Below are 25554 nucleotides of genomic sequence, written 5' to 3' on the forward strand. Positions count from 1 at the left end.
CTCAGTGTCATGTCCAGGACCCCTCAGCTGGTGGCCGACAGCACCTCTGTCTTCAGATGAGAGTGGAACACACAGCAGGTGGAAGCCCCCCCCCCCCACACACACACACACCCACACACACACACACACACACACACACACCAAACAGCTGTGAACCTACCTCCGCCCACAAAGGATGCAGGCACCCTTTGGGCCAAGCAGTAAGAAGATGCATGTTTCATCAAATTTGGAGCAGATTTGTCGGAGTTATGGCCTTTCAAAGTTTTACATTTTGACCTTCAACTAATAGCGCCCCCATAAAAAGGCAAATGCACAAATTAATTAAAACAAGAACAAATTAAAGTTTGCCCAGAAGTTTAATCAAACGTATTAAAACTTAATAAAACAAGTGATAGAGTCGTCCACTAGCAGAATACCTGTGCAGTGTATCGTGCTGCCTATAGCCATTGCGCAGCATCGCAAGTTCGCCCATTAATCTGCACGGGCCTTTGCTCACAGAGTTGGCATGCAGCCTTTCCTTTCTCTCCCCAGAGGGTTTTCATAGTCCACTTCCCTGGCTGATTCCAACAGGTGGGCTTCTCCACTCTGGAGCTCTGGAACATCTGCACATAAAGCGTACAGGAGACGAAAGCTCTGAAGCAGCAAGTTACAAACGACCGTTCGCACAACATCACACTTATTATAATGTAGAGGGGGGGGGGGGGGTGATAAATACATGTGTGTACATATGTTACATATACATACATGTTACAATACATATGTTACATATACATACATGTTACAATACATATGTTTTTCCTGTTTCCTTCCCAGGCTATAGCTATATTCAGAGAAGTGGATGATACGAAACTAAAAGTCATTAAAAAAGACTACCTGTAAGTGCAATAAGTTTCTGTGTGTGTGTGTGTGTGTGTGTGTGTGTGTGTGTGTGTGTGTGTGTGTGTGTGCGCGTGTGCGTGCGTGTGCGTGTGTGCGTGTGTGCGTGCGCGGTCTGTACATTTGAGATGAATGGGCATCCTTTCTGTACTCATTCCTGTCGTCCTCGATCCAGAGGCTCTGAACACTGTTAGTCTCACAGGGCTGTTGTCATGTGAAATCCCTGTAACTCCAATCAGAGTTATTTTCAATGTTCTACTTCAATTGGAGGATTTGGTGCTTCTCCACAGGATGAGAAGATCATCTGCGCTCTTTGTCTCATGAAACCTTCTAAACCCACTGAATAATGTCACAAATTCAGTCCCATCAGGCCAAAAACAAGGCTGTTTCTCTGAGTTCCTCAAAAGGGGATATTTTGGAGGTACAGGGCTTTTCAGAGTCTCCGTTCACTATGTTGCTCCTTCATGGTCTGTCAGTATTTTACAGATTGATGTGTACATGCTATTGACATGCTGTGACTATTGACTGACACTTTGTCTAAGCAGGACCCTGGGGACAGTGGGTCAGGGTATGAGCTGCAAGGTCTTAGAGAACCTCATCAAGGCCGATCGCTCGTTTGCAGCCGTGAAAAGAATCCTGGTCTTCCTCAGAAGGCAGCCTGTTCTCCTCCACACCTCACTGGTAAATAACACAACCTGTCCTCCACACCTCACTGGTAAATAACACAACCTGTCCTCCACACCTCACTGGTAAATAACACAGCTCGTTCTCCTCCACACGTCACTGGTAAATAACACAGCTCGTTCTCCTCCACACCTCACTGGTAAATAACACAGCTCGTTCTCCTCCACACCTCACTGGTAAATAACACAACCTGTTCTCCTCCACACGTCACTGGTAAATAACACAGCTCGTTCTCCTCCACACCTCACTGGTAAATAACACAGCTCGTTCTCCTCCACACCTCACTGGTAAATAACACAACCTGTTCTCCTCCACACCTCACTGGTAAATAACACAACCTGTTCTCCTCCACACCTCACTGGTAAATAACACAGCTCGTTCTCCTCCACACCTCACTGGTAAATAACACAGCTCGTTCTCCTCCACACCTCACTGGTAAATAACACAGCTCGTTCTCCTCCACACCTCACTGGTAAATAACACAACCTGTTCTCCTCCACACCTCACTGGTAAATAACACAACCTGTTCTCCTCCACACCTCACTGGTAAATAACACAACCTGTTCTCCACACCTCACTGGTAAATAACACAACCTGTTCTCCTCCACACCTCACTGGTAAATAACACAACCTGTTCTCCTCCACACCTCACTGGTAAATAACACAACCTGTTCTCCTCCACACCTCACTGGTAAATAACACAACCTGTCCTCCACACCTCACTGGTAAATAACACAACCTGTTCTCCTCCACACCTCACTGGTAAATAACACAACAATGATTTTGACTTCATTGACAGCATTTGTGTTTATTTGACTTTGTTCTTCTGGACAGAAAACCTGTGTGGTCAAGCAGCTGTATATGCTTCAGAGCTTCTCTCAACTGCTTGGAGAACTTGATGCTGAGATCGCCCTGGCCCTGCCGTGAGTCTGCAGCTATCATCCATTAGTCCACCTCACATATTCATGTTACACGCTTTTCAGGCACGTCATCTTGATCACACACAAAAAAACAACGAGGAAATGCTCATCTCAAATACTGATACAAACGGATTGCTTAGGTGCATCATGAAAAGAAGTAACCATCTCATTTTGAAGCGGTACAGCAGCTTCTATAGGTGGTGTGTGTGCGTCTGTCCGTATGGCTGAGATGTGAGCAGTGTGCAGATGTAGCCTAGGCCCCTACCTTCAGCTTACCTTTCCTAATTAAGGTTCAATCAATCCTAATCCTAATCAAGGAAAACGTTTAGAATACAGTAGCTGTGAAGTGGAGTGATATACACACAGTGAAGTGCTCGTGATGTTATACGAACTAGTAGGGCTGGCACGGATCAGAAAACCCACGGATCGGATCGCGTGACGGATTTTGAGCCACGGATCACGGATTTTTCGGATCAGCAAAAAAATATATATATCAGATTTTTTCTCTCAAAATTAGATTTTCGATTAGATTTTTTTAATACTATTATAATTCTCTAACCATTTGTTGCCCTGCACAGCTCAAAAAATATTTTTTTCTCATAAGTGACACAATGTATGCTTTTACTCTGAAGGCAGAACGACCCAACTTCCTGTTTTAGGTGGCACTGCTATGCCTAACTTCGTGGCTGTTGCTTGCACCAGTCACATGACACGGGTACAGACCTACAGACCAGACCAGGTCAGTCTGGAAATATAACGTTGATGCTACGTTAAGCTACTCAGTGGCCCCACGTGTTGTTTTGTTGTTATGTGTCCTAAGGCAACATTTCACCGTCCGGTGATAATGTGTTTGTGAAACGTGTGCGCGCGTGTGTGTGTGTGTGTGTGTGTGTGTGTGTTGTGGCTCTCGTTATCTTGTGCAGCGCGCAACACGCTGATCGCATTCCTGTGCTTTTTCAGAGGTGTTGAAATAAGTTTGTGTGACTCTGTCTTTAGTAGCCACTAGCCACAGCCTTCAGACATACTTTACAGCAGCGACAAGGGATGAGGAAGCTCAATTGTGCTTGCCATGATTATGCCTGTCTGTGTCTGGCTGTGCTGGGCGTTCTCATACACTAACATTAAACGTTAAATGAAACGAAGGGGGGGGGGGGGGGTGGAGGTCCGCGGACTATTGATGTTCCGAACCGCGTTCCGAACCGTGGGGGCTGATCCGTACGGGTCACGGATTATCCGTGATCCGTGCCAGCCCTACGAACTAGTATAAACATGTCTGAACATAAGTCTATTCTTGGTTTTCATGCGGTTGTTTTTTGTGTATGTTTGCTCACAGGGTGACCAACATCAAGAAGTTCCCCGTGAACATGATGGATACTCTAAGGAAGCTGATTGTCCATGACCCGCATCACTTCCTTTTGCTCTCTAGACTCAAACAGACGATCCTGGTGGACAAGATAGTGCAGAGGCTGGTCAGTGGAACTTACTACACTGCCTTCTGCTTTACTACACTGCTTCCTGCTTTACTACACTGCTGCCTGCTTTTATCAAGTTAAAAGCTATGGAAAGGAATGAGTGCAAATGAATGATGAAAGGTTGATCAATGTTCAGATGTTACTGGTTTGGTTTGTGGTGTTATGTGGTGGACAGTACTGGTTTGTGGAGTTATGTGGTGGACAGTACTGGTTTGTGGAGTTATGTGGTGGACAGTACTGGTTTGTGGAGTTATGTGGTGGACAGTACTGGTTTGTGGTGTTATGGGGTGGACAGTACTGGTTTGTGGAGTTATGTGGTGGACAGTACTGGTTTGTGGAGTTATGTGGTGGACAGTACTGGTTTGTGGAGTTATGTGGTGGACAGTACTGGTTTGTGGTGTTATGTGGTGGACAGTACTGGTTTGTGGAGTTATGTGGTGGACAGTACTGGTTTGTGGAGTTATGTGGTGGACAGTATTGGTTTGTGGTGTTATGTGGTGGACAGTACTGGTTTGTGGTGTTATGTGGTGGACGGTACTGGTTTGTGGTGTTATGTGGTGGACAGTACTGGTTTGTGGAGTTATGTGGTGGACAGTACTGGTTTGTGGAGTTATGTGGTGGACAGTACTGGTTTGTGGAGTTATGTGGTGGACAGTACTGGTTTGTGGTGTTATGTTGTGGACAGTACTGGTTTGTGGTGTTATGTGGTGGACAGTACTGGTTTGTGGAGTTATGTGGTGGACAGTACTGGTTTGTGGAGTTATGTGGTGGACAGTACTGGTTTGTGGTGTTATGTGGTGGACAGTACTGGTTTGTGGAGTTATGTGGTGGACAGTACTGGTTTGTGGAGTTATGTGGTGGACAGTACTGGTTTGTGGAGTTATGTGGTGGACAGTACTGGTTTGTGGTGTTATGTGGTGGACAGTACTGGTTTGTGGTGTTATGTGGTGGACAGTACTGGTTTGTGGTGTTATGTGGTGGACAGTACTGGTCTGTGGAGTTATGTGGTGGACAGTACTGGTTTGTGGTGTTATGTGGTGGACAGTACTGGTCTGTGGAGTTATGTGGTGGACAGTACTGGTCTGTGGTGTTATGTGGACAGTACTGGTTTGTGGTGTTATGTGGTGGACGGTACTGGTGTTGAAGCATCCCCTCTCCCCCCAGGGCATGTACACAGGCGAGTTCACAGAGGAGGAGTTCCGCTCGCTGGGCATTATGGCCACTTTTGTGGTGGACGAGGTGTTTGTGCAGCTGGACCAAAGCTTCTTTGTCTACAATCTGGACGTGCTCCGGGAGCTCTGCTACACCTCCACCAAGAGGGACCTGGTGGCTGACATGCTAGAAGAACCTGGCACCTTCGGGTAATGCACCTCTCCAAAGACAAAATTGTCTCTCCAAAATGACTTCTCAGGAACTCGCCGGATGCAAACTAGTCACCTTTAGGTGATAGTCACCTTTTTCACCCCAAAATAGGACACTTAGTGAATGATTTCTGAGTGGTTTATGTCTGCCCTGGTATCTGTCACCAGAGGTCGTAGAATCTTCTCAACCCATATAGAGGAACCATGTGACCCTTCAGTAGAAGTGACAACATGAAAATCTAAATGTTTGATTTTCACACGACAATGTACAGAGAGCAAATAGTTACTATTCACACACTATGGCTGTCTGTGTCTCTGCATGATGACCACATGTTATGTTTTGTTCCCTCACAGCCCAGTCAAGAATTGGGACCATGTGACACTCAGTCAGGTGGACCGCTTTCTCTTCTTCTTACCCAAAGACAAGCTGCAGCAGATTTCCCCAGTGAGTCTTTTGCACTTTTTCCCCTCCAGTCTACTCTAGCGTCATATATATATATATATATATATATATATGTATATATATATATATATATATATATATATATAGCCTCCAGTCTACTGTAGCATCATATATATATCCTATAGGCTATATATATGACGCTAGAGTAGACTGGAGGCTATATATATATATATATATATATATATATATATATATATATATATATAGAGGGTTAGGGTTAGGGTTAGGGTTAGGGTTGCAGGCTATATATATATATATATATATATATATATATATATATATATATATATATATATATATATGCTTGCTTTATGCAAGCTTGCTTGCTTTATGCGGATATATATATATATATATATATATATATATATATATATATATATATATATATATATATATATATATAGCCTCCAGTCTACTGTAGCGTCATATATATAACGGAACCAACGCCATGCACGGACACATATCGCCAAACCCGGACAGCTTAGTTTGGGGACCTCTTTGCGGGCTATTCAAGAGGTTAATTGTCCGCTGTCGCAAGTCCCTTTTATTTGCAGATATCTGACAGTCTATGTGTAAAGTTTCATATAAAAATGTGCATGATAAAAGGTCCAAATACCTTTTGAAAGTGCCTTTGATAAGAGAAAGTAGCAGTGAGCCGCTTGGGCGACGGTACCACAGAAGAAGAATATACCATGAAGAAGAAAGGCCCTGTAAAACTAGCCCAGGCTACTTAGCTTGCAGGTTTTTGTCAAAAAAGTGGTTGGGTTTGGCGTCGGTGACCTATATATATATATATATATATATATATATATATATATATATATATATATCGTTACAATGTACAACATCTTGATCACACACAAAAAAACAACGAGGAAATGCTCATCTCAAATACTGATACAAACGGATTGCTTAGGTGCATCATGAAAAGAAGTAACCATCTCATTTACATGGTACATTGTAACGCTATACAATACAGGGTGAAGGTACAAGTACGTTGCTAATACATCCACCTACAATCCTGTTTGAGGCTATTTTACGCTCACTCATTCTCTCCATGGCTTTCATCCTAGCTGGCTGTGCTGTTCAGCCGCTTGTTAAACGCCACCAAGCAGAAACCTTCACAGCTGGACTCCAGCACTTTTGTGGCGATGGGATACATCGTGTGTGGAGCTAAAACAACAGAGATGCGTTTTTTCAATGCTGTGGAGTTCAGGTGAGACGTGTGTGTGTGTGTTTATTAGGGGTGTCAAAAATAATCGATTATAAGATGCATCGTCGATGCGGACGTGCACGATTCTGCATCGATTCACAAATGTCAAGAATCGATTATTAATTATTTTTTATTTTTTTTAATAATCAAATAAAATATAATGGAAGTACATGCAGTTGTTTATTTTAATTATGGATCATAATACAATGCAATTCCAAATGCACTTTTATTTTAAAAGTAGTCACGCAGTGAGAAAAAAGAAAGTGAGAAAAAATAAATCATTGGGGAATATTGGGGAAAAAAAGTGATGCATCGAATCGAATCGAATCGAATCGTAGCCCTCTGAATCGTAATCGAATCGTGAGGCTAGTGAAGATTCACAGCCCTAGTGTTTATACGTGTATATTAGGGCTTTCACAGTCAACAAAAAAACACTAGTCGACACTATGCATCATAATCAACTAATCGTTCATCTGTGGTGAAGAATAAATACATAAATTGAACATAGATTTGTTTGAACACTCATTTTCCACATGACGCCATGTTAAATCAACAGAATTGAAGGTACTTATTCACCTTATTCTTTGCCCACACATGGACGCTTCCGCATTACGTCATTTCGTAATAGTATTTCCGTTTTAGACTTGCCAAAAACCTCGCAGGCAAGATGGCCGCCCACACTCCCCTCCTAAACTGGCAGAATTACTCCCCCATAAACTAACATATCTTGGCCAATAAGTATGTAACATACAAAATAAAACAACCCGTAATATCTTAATTTTATGTAGAATGCAGAGGACATGTAACTGTTTAGTTAAACTTGCATTCCAGGAATATTGTGCTCTAAAGATGACGTTAGTGGAGTCGAGACTGTTTTGTCCTGAAACCCACATAGGTTGCGCCAGGCGTAACCTATGTGGGATTCAAAATAACGCATCCGAGATAGAAACGTTATGAATATAGCCACGTTTATAAAAACAAACTAACGCTGGTGATCCGTATGGAAACAGTGTTACTCGAAATGGTTAAAAGTTATATCAATTTGGTCATTCAGTGGCATTTTACTGCCATATAACATAACTAACTAGCGGCTAATATTAGCCACAACTAGCGCTGAACCGGAAGAACAAATACGTTTGCGTTGAACGCGGAAGAGAGAAAAAGTGGGTGTGGTGAATAAGGTGAATAGACGGAAAGACTCGTCTATGTTGTTACTGAAGTCAAACAGTCGCTATCTCCAACTCAGACAAGCTGCTGGGGTGTAATGGCTCATTTGTAAACAGCCTCTCAGAGCCAATCAGGACTCTGCTATTTCACATATCTCCACATTGGTCCCGCCTACATTAAGTTAACCCTTTACTGGCTGTTTTTGAGACCCTTTTGATGAGAATTGATCATTTCTATTGTGTGAAAAAAATATATCTTCAGCGGTATTAATCGACTAGTCAACTATTATTTGGAAGTAGTCGATGACTACTAAAATTCAGTAGTCGTGAATACCCTAGTGTATGTGTATATATATCTATTATTATTATACTATTATATTGTATATTATTATACTATAATATTATTATCTATTTACTAGTATAATATTATTATACTAGTATTATATATAAATACTGCTGGTTTAAAAATGGGCTGTACATTCACAAAAAGATCTATATATAGTGTGTATACTGTATGTGTGTGTGTATATATATATATATATACACACACACACTATATGTACTGTATGTGTGTGTGTGTGTGTAGATATATGAGGACCGCTTTTATGACTGTTGAAGCATTTTCTGAAAATCTCATAAAAAAACGCATTTACACTGTATGCTTCATTTACACTGTAGCTTCATTTACACTGTAGCCTACGCTTCTGTACTGAAAATCATAAAAGTCATAAACTTTTGTTAACCACAGACCTTATTTCAAGCATTCAACCAAAATCCTCACACATAAATCCCATTGACTTTTACACATAAGAGGCGGAAGTGTTAACATCCAAGTCCGGACTCATTCCTGTGGTACTTCTGTCCCCTTTACTTACTGTGTGACCTGCTGTCTCCCCCTGGTGGCTGCAGTAAGGCTGTGCTGTGGCTGGGTCAGCTGAGGCTGTCCTGCTCACCAGACCAGTTGCTGGCTCTCGTCGACCTTCTGCAACACAGTCTTGCATTTGGACCCACAGGTAACTGGAAGACTGATGTCTTCATTGAAATTGGAGTTCTGGCAGGTAAGACACATCCACTCTCCTCATGTTGAGCACCCTGATATGAACAATCCTCTCTGTGATCATCTGCTAAATGTGATTTTTCACTCAGTTATGTTGGTGGCTGTTTAGCTCTGGGAGCATTGATGCTACTTCACTTTCTCGTTGTGCAGCTGGTCTTCCAGATATGTCCATGTCAGCTTTGGTGAGGGACCAAATTGAAGGAATCACACCTCTGGCTATCTCAATGATACCACCTGAGCAGTTTAGTGTAAGTCTTAAATGACTATTATTACTAGTTTACTGTACACTGACCTGACTTCCACAAAACAAGTCTATGGAGTTCTATTCAGCTTTTGTTCTGGGACCCGAAATGTCTTGTTATCTATGTTGGTGTGTTCATCTTGACAATTCGTGCCTCCCCTCATTTGGCTCATGTCACCTTCTGCAGGTGGTGTTTAACCCGAACCAGATCAGCATGTTCTCCTATGAGCAGGCTGTGGCAGTAACAGCTGAACAGGAAGCAGCCCTGTCAGGTAACCAGTGGAAAGCCCTGGGTATTGTGCTGTCACCCTGGGAGGACAGGCCTGCCGACTTCAGAGGTAAACCACTGCAACTTGGATCATTAAAAAAATAAATTAAAAAGCCCGTTGATAAATTAGAAACATGTACTTAAAGGCCCATTCCGTTGGTTCTGGCGAGAAATAAATGTGCACAAAGTGTTTATTATTGGCACTGAGTGAATGCGCCTTGACGTCACTTAAAAATGGCGACCAGGGGCGTTTCTCTCCGACCAGCCGTTCAGAAGATACATGGAAAACCGCAGTTTCGAAGTGGATAGCATCTCCCGCCACAGCTAGAGGATGTGACGTCTCGCGCGTTCACGTCGAGCTTGTCTCTTGTCTAGACGCTAACAGGAAATGGCTGAAGTAGCTTTTAACGTTACGCTCGTCGCTAGCTGCTAGCTAAAGGAAACAACAAACACAGACTCCAGAAAAAGTCCAGACTAAATAAATAAATATTTATCTAATGAAGCCCGTCTGGCCAGACAGCAGCAATGGGACCGACATCGGGGGGGAAACTAGAGTCAGGACTGTGTTTTCGGTTCATGAAGGGAACTTGCTGCTTGTAGCTACTGTAATGTGGTTTTGACCAGATAACGTTAGCTGCTTGCTAATGGATTTTCAAGATTTTTACTGTCACTCCGTAGTACAAGTATCTGACCACCTGGTCAGAAACTCTGCTAACATTACCGTCTTGTGTGAAGTAATGCAACCCTAACGTTAGTACCGTTATGCTTATGGTCATGGAACATTATTGTTTGACTGCATTTAGCTGCGGTGGTGAGTCGTTAGCTTCATGCGGGGGTCACCCCTATGTTCCCACAGCCCAATGTTCCCACAGCCCTATGTTCCCACATTTCTAAGATTTCAGCCCTATGTTCCCACAGCCCTATGTTCCCACATTTCTTAGATTTTTTTTTCTTCCAAAATAAGGCCCTGTGTTCCCACATTTCCCAACAATAGTCTTGTTGCACAACCACACCAGTCTCAAAGTTTTGTGTGCCTTTGATCATGCAAGAATACACATGATCATGAAAAAATACACAATATGACTAGCACTAGTTAGCAATTCATCCATATCAGATTTGGCCCCAGCCCCCTAAACTACAAGAAGTGGTTTGCACTAGTTCTCATAATGTTCCCACGTTTACTAAGATTTACTTACTCTTTGTCTGTGTGCATTTTAATTTTTAATTTTATTTTATTGTATTAATGAAGAATCAAAAAGGCATTCACAATCCAACTTACACAATGCATCACTACGAATGACTGAGTAAGGTCAAAGAGACAAAAAACCACAAAAAATAACAAAAAACAATGTGATCTAAACGTTTCGATGCAGAATGTTCCAATTTGCACCAAATTTGGTGAAGGCGTGTTGCGTGGAACACTTTTTTGTTGATCACGATCCGTCCATAGTTGTTTCTATTGCGACAGTTTGAAAAACCAAATGCACAATTTCGTAAATACTACAGCACGGATTTTCACGATATTTGGTGGAGAGGTGTAGTTCCGACGACCCCCTTATATTTTGATCGTAATTCGCGGCCATGCCCCATTGGTGCTGAGTGGTCCACAGTGTTTGCTCAGATGGCTGCTATTCATGGAAGCTTGATCCCTGGAAACCGTGGAGGAAAGGTTTTAGTTGTTCAGAATTTCTGTTTCCACCGTCACGAAACGAGAGGAGAAAAGATCCATTGGCGTTGCTGGCGCCAGAAATATAAATCTTGAAATAGTCTTCAAAGGACAGCACTTGCAGATTGCCTGTTCCTGGCACAAAAATGTTGAGTGAACTGCATAAATAGTGCAATAAAGGTTGAGTTAACTGCATAAATAGTGCAATATTTTTATTTATTTAAATAAATAAAAAATTAATCTTATTTTGATTGTTTGCTAGTAGCCCTGGCTTGTGGACATGTGCTGTTCTCTGGCATAATTTTGACACGTCCTTTGCTAAACTTAGCTCCTTAAGGCCAAAATACACCGAACATGTATGTCGCGCAAAAAAACGCGCCGTGCCTTTTAGATTCAATTATATTTAATGTAAAGTCTCACACCGGCCGTGGCTTGTCAGCATGCAACGCGCAGCACACGCGCTGCTCTATTTTACGCCACTGTTCTATTTTCAACGCGTTGCTGCTCTATAAAATAGTCAAGAAAGGGCTGTGGGAACATAGGGCTGTGGGAACATAGGCACGCTCCCCTTGATGCTAACTAATAGATTTAGCTATATTTATAGAAATTACCACCAGCCCCACTAATAACGTTACTGTCTTGTGTTGATAATGAATGAATCTAACAGTCGGAAATATGCCTAACGTTAGCCTACTGTCTGTTATGCTTACGGTACATTGTTTGACGGTACCGTACACACAGGGGGAGCAGGCTATTTCCTGGCTTGTGCAAACATGAGTATCCACTTCCCGCAGCCAGCAGGCTCTGACTGCAGTGGGACTGCACATACTAGTAGCATTAGCTTGATGCTAATCGCGGCTAACTAATATTCATTTACATTTATAGAAATTACCACCAGCCCCACTAATAACGTTACCGTCTTGTGTGGATAATGAATTTAACAGTCCTAAATATGCCTAACGTTACTGTTATGCTTATGAAACATTGTTTGATTGTTCAGTTTGGTCAACTCCAGGCATTACCATACATACAGGGGGAGCAGGCTATTTCCTGGCTTTTGCTAACATGAGTATCGACTTGCCCGCAGTCAACGCAAGCCAAAACACGACCAAACATGCCACAATAACGTCCCCTAATTCATCCAGAATCCTTCCTGGGCATCTCGAGGCTGATCTGACCGATAAATTGTCCAGGTTGCCGTTTTCAAGTGACTTTTATGAGTTAACGTTACAAAGCAACGAACAGCTCTGCTGTTGCCAGGCAACTGCTTGTGCGCGTGCGAGTATGGTGCCCGCGCGTCAGCTCGTTCACACGCTGCCTGCAGTTACACTAACGGCCACCGGCGTCAGTAATAGTGAGTTTTGACGGATTGGGCCTTTAAGTTCACAAAAATCACATCATTTGTATGATCTTGGGACAATCCACCAAAATGGGTAAACATGAACAAACCTCTCTCAAAGCTCAAAACATTCACTTAAATCGCATGATTTGACAGTGGCTTTTCTTTATTTGTAAGACGTTTATTTAAACTCTGTTAGGGAAATGTTCTTTGATTTTTCGAGCGCCTTCATTACATTACATTACATTACGTCATTTGGCAGACGCTTTTATCCAAAGCGACTTACAATAACACATTTTTTGTCAGCAATAGAGCAATCAACTATGGAGCACAGTCTATGACAACTACAACTTCTGAAGGAACAGTGGTACAAGTTTAGGTTAGTGGTACAAGGTTGGTTAGTTTTTTTTTTTTTTTTTTTTTAAGAAAGAGAGAGAACGAAGTTAGATCAAGAAGGGCCCAGATGGAGCCTGAACAACACTATCCAGCCACACATTCTAGCAAATAAACTGATTCAATATAAATTGCATAATTCAACCATCGCCTGGTGCATGAGATATCTTGTGCCTCGACCTCAGTTTGTTAGGCTGGACGACACTGTATCAGATATCATCTGGACAAAAACTGGAGCCCCTCAAGGAACAGTTTTAGCTCCTTTTTTCTTTATTCTTTATACTGCGGACTGCAGACATAGTGAGGCCATGTGTCATATGCAGAAATTCTCTGATGACACTGCTCTTATTGGTCTCATCAACAAAGGTGACGATCGGGCCTATAAAAAGGAGATTGATTTATTTGTTTCCTGGTGCGATGACAATTTTTTACTGCTCAATGTTGAAAAGACCAAAGAGCTAGTTATTGATTTTGGGAGGAAGAAGGCAGAAGTCTCCCCTGTCATTATTAAAGGGCTGGAGGTAGAAATAGTCCAGTCTTATAAGTATCTCGGTGTCCACCTGGACAGTAAGCTGGACTGGAAGAAGAACACAGATTCTGTGTTCAAGAAGGCCCAGTCTGGACTTTTCCACTTGAGGAAGCTTAGATCATTTGACATCAGCAGGTCACTTCTTCATGTGTTCTACCAAGGTATCCTAGCTAGTGTCCTTTTCTATGCTGTGCTCTGCTGGGGGGGCAGCCTCACTGTCATGGACAAAAATAGGATAAACAAAATGATTAAAAAGGCAGGCTCAGTGATTGGCCTTCCCCCTGATTCTTTGGAGATGATTATAGCCAAGAGAACAAGGAGAAAATTGAATTCTATTCTTTCTTATGAAGGCCATCCTTTGTTTAATGTATTTAATGCCCTGCGCAGTTCGTTTAGTAATAGGCTTTTGATGCCTCGGTGCTCTACTGAGCGATTTAGAAGATCTTTTGTTCCTGCTTCTGTAAAATTCTTTAATGAACACTGCTAGCCTTGCTTTGTGAGGCTCTCTCTCTCTCCACTGTATTATTGTTATTGTGCTGTATGTTACTGTTTCTTGTTTGTATCTGTTCTCGCTCTGGTGGCAAACCATGTTTCCCCTCGGGGATTAAGAATAAACACCATACCATACCAAAAGAGGCCTGAAACACAACATGTAGCTAACAGCTCTGAACACATGTAGCTAACAGCTCTGAAACACAACATGTAGCTAACAAACATGTAGCTAACAGCTCTGAAACACAACATGTAGCTAACAGCTCTGAAACACAACATGTAGCTAACAGCTCTGAAACACAACATGTAGCTAACAGCTCTGAAACACAACATGTAGCTAACAGCTCTGAAACACAACATGTAGCTAACAGCTCTGAAACACAACATGTACCCAGAATTGCTGGAATCAGGTGTTGCCACATTTACAAAGCAGCTCCTCCCATTCAGTCTTAATGGAGCAACAGAAACTAAGTGTGACGGCATCATCTAAACTGGAACTCTGTTTACTTTGCCTTTTGTTTGTGACACGCCCAAATACAGTGTGACCAATGGGCATTCTATTTTCCAGTTCTATTGGTTTGACCCCTGTGTGTGTGTGTGTGTGCGTGTGTGTGTGTGTGTGTGTGTGTGTGTGTGTGTGTGTGTGTGTGTGTGTGTGTGTGTGTGTGTGTGTGTGTGTGTGTGTGTGTGTGGGGAGAGACTCATCGGGGCTGGCACTGAGCCCCAGTCCTCTGTGTCTCATGCTGCTGCCCTGCCCCACCATGCCCTGATCTGCCCCCATCCACCCTGGCTCATGACCTCACTCACCCCTGGCAGATGACCTCGCTCACCCCTGGCTCATGACCTCACTCACCCCTGGCAGACGACCTCGCTCACCCCTGGCAGACGACCTCGCTCACCCCTGGCAGATGACCTCACTCACCCCTGGCAGACGACCTCGCTCACCCCTGGCAGATGACCTCACTCACCCCTGGCAGACGACCTCGCTCACCCCTGGCAGATGACCTCACTCACCCCTGGCAGATGACCTCACTCACCCCTGGCAGACGACCTCGCTCACCCCTGGCAGACGACCTCACTCACCCCTGGCAGACGACCTCACTCACCCCTGGCAGACGACCTCACTCACCCCTGGCAGATGACCTCACTCACCCCTGGCAGATGACCTCACTCACCCCTGGCTCATGACCTCGCTCACCCCTGGCAGACGACCTCGCTCACCCCTGGCAGACGACCTCACTCACCCCTGGCAGACGACCTCACTCACCCCTGGCAGACGACCTCGCTCACCCCTGGCAGACGACCTCACTCACCCCTGGCTCACAACCTTGTTTAACCCTGGCAGATGAGCTCACTCCTGCTCCAGCAGGAGAAACCTCTTCCACCGTGAAGATGATCTCATCTGTCTGTGCAATACGGTATCTCTCTGAAATGAGCAGCACTTCACCATTTCTGTTTGCTTATGAGTTTTGTCATTTATTTGTGTAACTATCTCTTTGACATATCAGCAAACCGCACTGAAGAAACCAAAGGAATATTATGTAATTTAAGAGATTAAAAAATATAGATTTGCACAGTATATCATATAAACACCCACTGTAGAATGAGTATCCTTACACATGAACCTGAATGAAACCCAGCTGTACCGATGTAGCCTTCTCAGGGATGCAATGCCATACCCAGAACAGCAACTAAAATACTTTAAAGATTTAAAAAGAGTTATTATGAGCAACTCCTTATGCAATACTATGTTGTGCGAACCTGAAAAATCTATTTTTTTAGAAATGACAAAACGTCTGCTATAACATAGCTATAACATTTGGTACATTTATATCTATCCTAAATTATCTTGTTTAAGTAGCCTTCATAAAGCTTAATAACAACTGATTCACTTGGACTTGTCTATTCATAGTATTCCCATGATGTCACATGCATTTCCGACCAATATGGCACTTTACACTACACACAGCTCATTGGCTGTGTGGTTAATCACCTGTTAATTGATTACAAGCAGACCAAGATGTCTGTGTGGTGATGTCACAGAATACTATCAATAAACCACTGGTCTACTTGTTGCTGTGAGTTTTGTATTGTTGTGCTAACATTCTGGTATGATAAACATGGACCTGGAACCATTCTGCCTATGTTTGAATCTGGTTTTCTATTTTGACACTTATGAGCACTCAGTGCAGACTCAGAGTAGTTAACTGTTTTAATACATGTCAGTTCGTGAATATATTAGTTAATCATTAGATAGTTGCTGATTAGTCGGTCAATTCCTGAATAGAGTGGTTAATGATTAGTAAATGTGAAAATAATATTAATAATTGAAAACAAAATATTCAAAAAAGACTTGAAAGGTTTTAGTGTCCGTACCGGGATTCAAACCACAAACCTTTGGGTTGGAAGGCATGGTCTTTCACCACTGGACTACAGCCCAGCTCAAACACACAGCACATGCAGCAAGTCAAATAGATGTGGTTAAGATCAGGGTTTTCTTAACCACGACCACCATATCAATTGGGTTAGGGTATGGTCGTGGTTAAGAAAACCCTGATCTTAACCACATCTATTTGACTTGATGCATGTGCTGTGTGTTTGAGCTGGGCTGTAGTCCAGTGGTGAAAGACCATGCCTTCCAACCCAAAGGTTTGTGGTTTGAATCCCGGTACGGACACTAAAACCTTTTCAAGTCTTTCATTGGGAAAGCCATAACAAAACTGCCTAGAGATCCATTGTAAGTTACCTAGCTGATGGTCTAGGGGTTAAGGCGATCACCTTAACAGCCGCATTGTATGCGGAGAAGTGCAGGTTTGATTCCTGCAGGGGATTTGAAGTCGTCTCCCCACCCCTCCCTCCTCCCCCCCCCTCCTCCCCCCCTCCCCACCCCTCCCTCCTCCTCCCCATCCTCCCCCCCCCCCATCTCCCACCCCTCCCTCCTCCTCCCCACCCCCCCCTCCCCATCCTCCCCCCCCCATCTCCCACCCCTCCCTCCTCCTCCCCACCCCCCCCCCCCCATCTCCCCATCCCTCCCTCCTCCTCCCCCCCCCCCCTCCCTCCTCTGCCATCTCCCGGCCTCCTTCCTTCACCGTGTTCTCACTCAACCACTCTCACCATCTCTGCAGGGACTGTGCCTGCTCCCCTCTCTCCTCTGCAGGCTCAGTCCCTGCGGAGATGGTAGAGTGGTTGAGTGCGAACAGGGTGAGAGGAAGGAAGCCGGGAGATACATAGATAGATGGCAGAGGAGGGGATTTTGTTGGAGACGGGAGGAGGAGATGGGGGGGGGGGGGGGAGAATGGTGGTGGACAGGTTGTAGGAGGGAGTGAAGGGGAGGGAGACAGGTGGGAGTGAAGGGAGGAGGTTGGGGGGGGAGGTGCCTCTCTTGCTATTCTCTACGCAGGTGCAACCTCCTGCATTGTTTGTCCTCTCCTGTCTATCCTATCCCTGCCTCCTGCCCTCATGCCTCTCTCCTGCCTCCTCTCTCTAGCCTCCCTACCTGTCTGTCCTCTCTCTCTCCTCCTGTCCTCTCCTGCCTCCTCTCTCTAGCCTCCCTACCTCCTGTCTGTCCTCTCTCTCTCCTCCTGTCCTCTCCTGCCTCCTCTCTCTAGCCTCCCTACCTCCTGTCTGTCCTCTCCTCCCTCCTGTCCTCTCCTGCCTCCTCTCTCCTCTCTCTAGCCTCCCTACCTCCTGTCTGTCCTCTCCTCCCTCCTGTCCTCTCCTGCCTCCTCTCTCTAGCTCCCTACCTCCTGTCTGTCCTCTCTCCTGCCTCCTCTCTAGCCTCCCTCCTGCCTCTGTCCTCTCTCTAGCCTCCCTACCTCCTCTGCCATCTATCTCCCCGCCTCCTTCCTCTCACCCTGTTCACTCTACCATCTCTGCAGGGATTGCGCCTGCAGAGGAGAGGTCCTCCGCCTTAACCCCTACAGCCTGGGTAACTTACAATGGATCTCTAGGCAGTTTTGTTATGGCTTTCCCCACAAAGGTTTTATTGTACTTTATAAATTCAACAGATCACTATTCAAAACTTGACAAGACAAAACTGAACTAAACCAGTAGGCTAAGCCCCTGCAAATGGGTCCAGTTACAGTATGTAGGCAGCAGTCCTGGTGCCTTCCCCTGTCAGAAGCAGGGACATGAATCCCCCATTGAAGGATGCAGCCCCTCCTATGCAGAGACAAACATAATTAGTTTTCAATTAACCACACAATACAACAAGAGTCCCCTTCAACACAACTATTATTACATTGACTTTCCCATACATCAAACCTAATCATTTATAATGACTCCAAGTAGTTTAACCCCTCAAAAATTGGTTTTACAGATTTTCACAATTGTTTAAACACATTAGACACAATGTGCACAACCTGAAACTGAACATGCAAAGGCATAATTCTACTGATAAAGCATTCATATAGTGTTTTCCATTCTGCACACCAGTGTTCAATGGGTGCTTAGAAATGTCTACTCATATGATGTATGTGTTTGTCATTTGAAAAGAAAATACCATTTAGTGAACAGTTAACACCGTTTTGAGGGCAAAGTGTGCTTTTGCAAGAGAAGTGTAGGATTTAGCATTTTGTGTGTGAGTTTTGAGATGGGTAGTGAGGTAGTCTATCAGGAAATGTGTTTAAGCAATTGTGAAAAACTGTAATCAATTAACCCCCCCCCCCCTACTCAACCACACTTGGCATGTTCCACTGCTCCCCGTCTACAAGTGAGGTTGGACCATGGGTTGGACCCATCTGCCTCCGTTTCGCCTCCTCAGTCCAGACCAGGACACTGAGAACTGAGAAGAGGTGAGAAAACACACGTTTTGCACAATGTTTCCCAATAAAGTCATTAGCTAATAAAATGTCTCTGTGTTGTTATTTAAATAGTTGATGATAATGAGTTGATAGTTGATGATAATGTATGAATGCTACTCTTGAAGATGACAATTTTGACATTTTATCATTGTGTACGTTTAACACAGAGGTTCTCAAATGTTTTTCAGCCAAGGAGCCCTTACAAGATTTAATTGTTTCCACGGTAACGTGCTTGACTTTTAAATTGATAGGTTTGTTAGATTAGAATGTAATCCATGAACCATTTTAGATTTAAAGCATACAATATTTTCGTGGAGGCCAGGGGGCCACGGACCGCTGGGGGTCCCCGGACCTCCATTTGAGAACCAATGGTTTAACAGAGCGATCACTCACAGGTAGGTAGAAGAGATCTTCCATGTGCTGGTGGGAGCTATTTGCATGGCGGTCAGGACTATCACTGGAACATGTCAAATCTGGCTTGATGAAGCACTAAGGGGGAGTAAAAGGATCAAAGGATTTGATTGACATACAGCCACTGGACAGCAGGCTTTGAAGTTTGCTATTTCAGCTATGAATTGCAGTACATCTATAAATAGCAGAGCATGTGATGGCATTCTACCAGCGGCTCAAAGTGGTGGAAGCGGAGTCGTCTTACCAGGATGAAAACAGCCAGGATGACGATGACCGCGGTGGTGATGGTGGCCAGAGGGAGGCGCACACACGGGCGCTTCACCACCTTGATTACTGCAGACACAGCTGGCAGCTCGACAGCTTCTCTGGAAACAGCCGCTGTGATCGTGTGTATTTTTATGCCCAATATTCCCTACTGAAATGTCATAATTTGTAACTGTGACTCTCAAAATACGATCAAGCTCGTGTCTAGTCCATCCAACCCTGCCACAACAACACAGAACGTCTTTGCACAGAAACATCAAACAAGAGGTCCCAAACTGAATGGGAGCAGCTCACCTGCTATCAGGCCGGGGCGTTCGACAGCTATAGACGGCCCCTCAGTCGGTGGTGTGGAGGCCAGATCCAAACAGCCTCAGCTCATAAGACACTTCTCAAAACAAAAGTCACACACACACTAACACCCACGGGGGGAACGGGGGGAAAACTACTAGGGAACAGGGGCTCCAGAGAATCAATCATATATCACCATGTAACACTAACCAATAAATAAAAACTTGAAGAGAAAGTAAAACTCAACACAGTTTATTGGCATCACACATCAAACCTTTTTTTCTTTCATATAAAGAGGGAATGTATCAAGTATAGACTATGAAAGTGCAAATCTCAATGCATTTCAAAATATGTTTGCCATTTAAAAATAAATCACCTTGACATTGGAAGTGAAATACAAAGGAAAATCCAAATCCCATTTAGATTTGTACCCATTTCATGCACAGCATACTGTTACAGAAAAAGGACAAAATGTGTTTACGCCTCTGCTTAACCCATGTCCAACAAAGTTAGCGCCACTAACCATATGGCACTCAGTTTCACAACTTCAAGACACATTTCAAAGCAATCAATACATTTAGATTTCAGTGGCTCTCAGTCGGCTAAAATATATAGCTGAGTAAAGAACAGTCAGACATAAGTCTGGAAAAGAAAATCTATAAGTGAGACGTAATTTCTAAAATACCAACCTTACTTATTATACTCCACACACTTTGTAAACAATCAATACATTTGAACTCATTGTCAAGGGCCGCTTTTTTTTTCTTTTTTCAAATAAATACCAACTTTATGTTGTGAGTGTCTTCCATTTAGTGTCTTCAGCTAAGATACATGGAACACATAAGTCAACTCAGTCAATACAATGTTTTTAGTTTCCAAACCACAGACAACTGTATCAAAAAGAGCAAATCCAAGAAGCTCACTGCACAAAATGAGAGATAAATAAAACGTGTGTGTGTGTGTGGGGGTTATCCATGAACACTACAGGCTACAAATATTTAGATGAAGAAAAAAAATTAACTTGATGTGAGAATTTTTTTTTTAAAGTAACAGGTGTTTTAATTTGTATACACCGTTATTAAAGGAGAATTTAGTTTTTTTTTAACCTGGACCCATCTCCTGGCAATAATTATGATTTGGCCACTCACCCAGCGATGTCCGCGGCGTTTCTGGCCGTCCTAGCGTTGTTTTGAGATCAATAGCATCCAAGTCAGTTGTAAAATGGAGCTGATTTGGGGCCAAGTGTGAGCCTGTCTTTCCTGCATCTAAATAGCTATTTTTATTCCCGTTTTCGCCACATATCGTCGTAATGTGATCCCTCAACAGCCACCAGAGTGATATTTCGCCCCAGGCCATTTCCTGGAGTCTCCCAGGGATCAAATTGCCTCAAACGTGATCTCGGTCACCAAGTCTCGTAAAGTCCCGCGATACTTTCCTGCCGACTGGCCAACTACAGGTAGGACGCTTTGCGGTGGTGGTTTTAGCGCAACCTATGTGGGGTTTGGCATAACCATCGTTATTTCGAATCCCACATAGGTTACGCCTCCTACTGGAGGAATAGGTAGAGACTATCCATATTCCTCACTTCTACTTTGCCATCCAGATTGGTTTTTGGCCTTCCAAAACAAAACAAAAGTTCCTTCCTGTCTCAACCAATCAGATCACACCAAGTGCACTTGGTCCTCCCACTCGGAGGAGCTGCTGCTGGGCAGGTTAGCGTTGCCCGCCGCCGCCGAGGACGGGTCGCGGCTGTCGCACGCGGTCCAGTCTGTGGTGTCACTGGAGGACGAGAAGAGGCCCGTGGACGAGTTGCTGCCGCCCGGGGCCACCGGGATGGGCACGGAGCCGCCGTAGCTCCGCCGGTGACTCTCCGAGTGCTGAGACGCCACGGAGACACTGGCCGAGTACTGGCTGTTGATGTTGCCCAGCCTGGCCAGGTTATCTCCCAGCTCCAGCAGCTTTGAGCTGCTCAGCAAAGCTCTGGGGAGGACCTCCACGCCCGGAGCGCTCCGCTCCAGCCAGGAGGGCAGCGAGGTGCCAATGGCGCCGAGCGACGCTTCGTTGGCGAGGAACTGGTGGCTGCTGGTCCCACACGCCATCGCAGAGTCCTGGAGTGACAGCTGGATGGCCAGGAGAATGTTAGGGTCATCGTCGTCTAGCCTGGAACAGGACAGAAAAAACTGTTTAGCATTTATGCAACCAGGTGAAAAACAATCAAAACATCTGGAAGACTGACCGCAAAGGCGAGACCCTTTTACTTGATTATCATAGTTGTCGTCGTCGTCGTCGTCGTGCTTAGAATTGCACCAGTTTGACAACTATAGTGTCACTACTTTTTCAACCATTTTTTGTAAGGGAGGATGCCCATGGAAATGGCACTGAAAGAAACTAGGAAAGTACCTGTGCCCACACACCTAACACCCACATTCAGAGGAATCCTGTTAAGTGAGAAATGAAATGCAGACGTTGCATAAAATAGGCACAGCTATGGCAACGTTTCACAGATGTTGCTCTTAAAAGCGGATTATACTCCATTAGCCCTTCTCCTAATGTCTCCCGCGGGTGGGGCTTGAGCAGAGCACACACATGCAGACGCACAAACACACACACGCAGACACACTGACAAACATACATTTGCATAATGTCCCAAGATGCATTGTGGCATTCACAAGTTGACAAGGAAGCAACCAGATGAAGCTAAATAAGTGGTAGATGTATTTAAGAGTATTGTTAACTGGTGAGATGATGCAATGCATGTACCTGCACCTCATTAAGGCAGTGTGTTCAGTTCACTTCAGTGTGCCCCACATTTTAGTTCAGCTTGACCATGTTGCCGTTTAAACCTCCTTAGTTCGTCCTGTGTGTTCCAGTTTGTGACATTGGTTCTAGGATTGAGTCCATGCTGTAAAGTGTCTGTTGTTGTTTTTATGTTAAATCTTGCCAGTTTCACCGTGTGTCTACGTGTGCTCAGCATGAGGAGAGATATTTCCGTTGCAATTGTCACAATGCTTATCTGGTAGCTAATTGACTGGAGTATTCAGTTTATTGTGATCTGTGCTTAAGTTGAAGTGTTTATTTCTGCTGCTGTAATTGTTAAGTAGATAGCATTCCTATGTATGGGGGGAATGTGTGCTCAACTCCATTGTGTGCGGACGCCATTAGCAGTACCTTGTTTGGCCACAGGGCGTCGACATTGCCCTCCGTGATCTTATTAACCATACATAAGGTTAAATTGGTTTATTTCTGTTAAGAGTCGACTATAGTAACTTACTCGGCTGTATGCAGCTTTATGTTATGGTTAAAGGAGCATTACAATGCTTATTGTTATATTTTATGTTTACTGTAAATGGGTCTTGGTTTAATTTCGTAATATGGGGAAATATATAGCTTTAATTTCACTGTATTTTATATTCTGTAGCCCTGAAGATCTAAGTGCCTAATTGTGGTTTATTTGTGTTATTTCAGACTAATGATAATACTACATGTCACAACAATAAATACTGGATCACAGTACTGTTCAACCAAGAAGTTATGTCTCCTCATCGTCATTCTGTGTCCTGACCGACACTCCATCCTGTTCACTGCTAAAACCTGAAAGAGCTAGCCCTACCTAATTAGCTCAGTAACAGTAGATAATAATGATATTTATTTTTACCACACCGTGCAATTGTGGAATATTTCAATGTTGGCCAAAATAAAAAAATACAATTTGACTATATGAATTAACACCCTAAGTCTAAAGCACATTTTTAGAAGGGGGGTATATATATATATCTCACAACTAGAACGAGTTGTAAGCAGCGTTTAATACATTTTTCAAAGGAAATCATTTAAAATATTGTTATGGTGCAGCATCTCTTATCATCAGTAAATTAAAAACCATTCTTCAACAAACATCGAGTTCATGAAAGGTTAAACACTGGTGGTGAGATGTGGTGAAAAATGCAGTGAAATACCTAAGGTGCTCTCGCTAGGGTCATCAGGGTCAGGAGTGTTGCTACGCAGACTCGCCATGTCACCTCGCCTCCTTTGCCTGTGTCTCTGCCTGTACTGGAACTCTGCATACTCCTTTAAGCAACAAAATACCAAATTAAAAACAGAATTCACCAAAAACACTGATAATGGCAACTTCATAATCCTTCACTGTTGTTTTCATTGCAACAGATGGTCTTATGTCCCTTTTATTCACATTGCATAGACTTTTTTTTCTCAGGTTCAAATCTGAGTGTGTGACTTGTGCTAGCTAGCTAGAATTACGGTATATATACATATATACCATATATATATATATATATCGTAATTCTTCCAATAAGCGCCTGTATTCTAATTGCCACCGGTCTTCCATTTCCCGCCGGGGGTCCAAGTTGATTTAGCATAATACGCAGACTTGTATGTGTGCGCGCACACACACACACAGAATTCTAATCCAACCTATGTGTTGCATAACGTAATTTTGTAATCGTCTTTCCGTTTTAGACCCGGAAGTCTACGTAATAATTTTTAGACTTTCCAAAAAGCTGTTTTCAAGCAAAAGAACAAACTGTTTTAAAGTTTTAATATTTTTTCAGATGACAACGTAACATTCCAAATATGTGACCAGTTTATCAGAATAACGCCTATTTGGAAATATTTAACGAGCAGCGAGGACAGAGCGCTGGCTGTGTGACCAGTCGGACTAGCTAGTATCTGTCAACCTACTGTAAGCTACAGTAGAAAACACTGTCGACGTGCTTTTGTAACTAACGTTAAATGCCGACCGGGTACAGCCATCGGCACCTCGCAGCAGTAACGCTATGAACATGTAACTGAAGTTGGCCGCAGTGTAGCTTCTGAATGTTACCAAACTTAATTCATAGTTACATTGTTTTGAAATTGGCCGCCAACTAGCGCTGAACCGGAAGAACAAATACAATTGCGTCCAACACGGAAGAGAGAAAAAGTGGGCGTGGTGAATAAGGTGAATAGTCGAGGACAGGGGTTTTCCAAGTGTGGGAGAGTGGGCCTCCCCCCAGAGAACATACAGACAGCTGCGCCTACCCCCCCCAACCCCAATTATTATTGCCATTATTGTTGTATGCTCCTCTCGGGCATAACGACGAGTTCCAAGAATGTTGTAAACATCTTTATCAATATATGATAAAGATTTAAGATTTTAAAACTTCCTTTTTTCAATATCTTCTTTTAAACATTTTAAACATCTTTATCAACTCTGAAGGATTTTTTTAACCACATCTTTATTATAACTAGCGGGAAACCTGCCCCATGCAGTGTATCGAGTGAAATGTTGCATTCTCTGCATGTTCAACCCATTGACTATGGACTGTGTGCTGCCGGCTGGCCAGGACGAATAGCAGGGCCGTGCAGAGACCCTTAGAGGGGCAGGGGGCTCAGAATTTTAAAAAGGGCACAACACCACGGTGCGGGGCGGTTTCACTGTTGCTGATCCGCCAGTCAGTCGGAGCTGGGCAGTGGGCAGGATGGCGAAAGAATGACCCGCCCATCTCTGCCTCTGATTGGCGCAGGAGACGAGGAGAGACGCAGGATAGGATAGCCAAGCGAATGTGATTAGATCAACGTTTGATGCTATAGGCCAATCAGAGGCAGAGAAGGGCGGGTCATGCATTCGCCATCCTGGGGAAAAAATATTGT

General features: G+C 43.8%; 2 protein-coding genes across 2 annotated transcripts; one reads left to right on the forward strand and one right to left on the reverse strand.

Annotated features, from left to right (window-relative positions):
• Positions 1-1446: 1446 nt before the first annotated feature.
• Positions 1447-21470, forward strand: LOC310791153 (uncharacterized protein; the record flags this gene model as incomplete). The annotated part of the gene is made up of 8 exons (XM_083652846.1): positions 1447-1557; positions 2395-2483; positions 3814-3949; positions 5117-5313; positions 5668-5758; positions 6850-6992; positions 9065-9213; positions 21442-21470. The coding sequence occupies 8 exons, from the start codon at positions 1447-1449 to the stop codon at positions 21468-21470; spliced, it is 945 nt and encodes a 314-aa protein (XP_083508972.1).
• On the reverse strand, positions 21034-23967 carry LOC310791054 (uncharacterized protein). The gene is made up of 2 exons (XM_083652769.1): positions 23862-23967; positions 21034-22065 (listed from the first exon to the last, which is right to left on the reverse strand). The coding sequence occupies exon 2, from the start codon at positions 22002-22004 to the stop codon at positions 21567-21569; it is 438 nt and encodes a 145-aa protein (XP_083508895.1). The 5' UTR covers positions 22005-22065; positions 23862-23967; the 3' UTR covers positions 21034-21566.
• Between the last annotated feature and the right edge of the window lie 1587 nt (positions 23968-25554).

This window comes from Poromitra crassiceps (genome assembly GCF_964638095.1).
Source record: "Poromitra crassiceps genome assembly, chromosome: 16".
Classification (NCBI taxonomy): Eukaryota; Metazoa; Chordata; class Actinopteri; order Beryciformes; family Melamphaidae; genus Poromitra; species Poromitra crassiceps.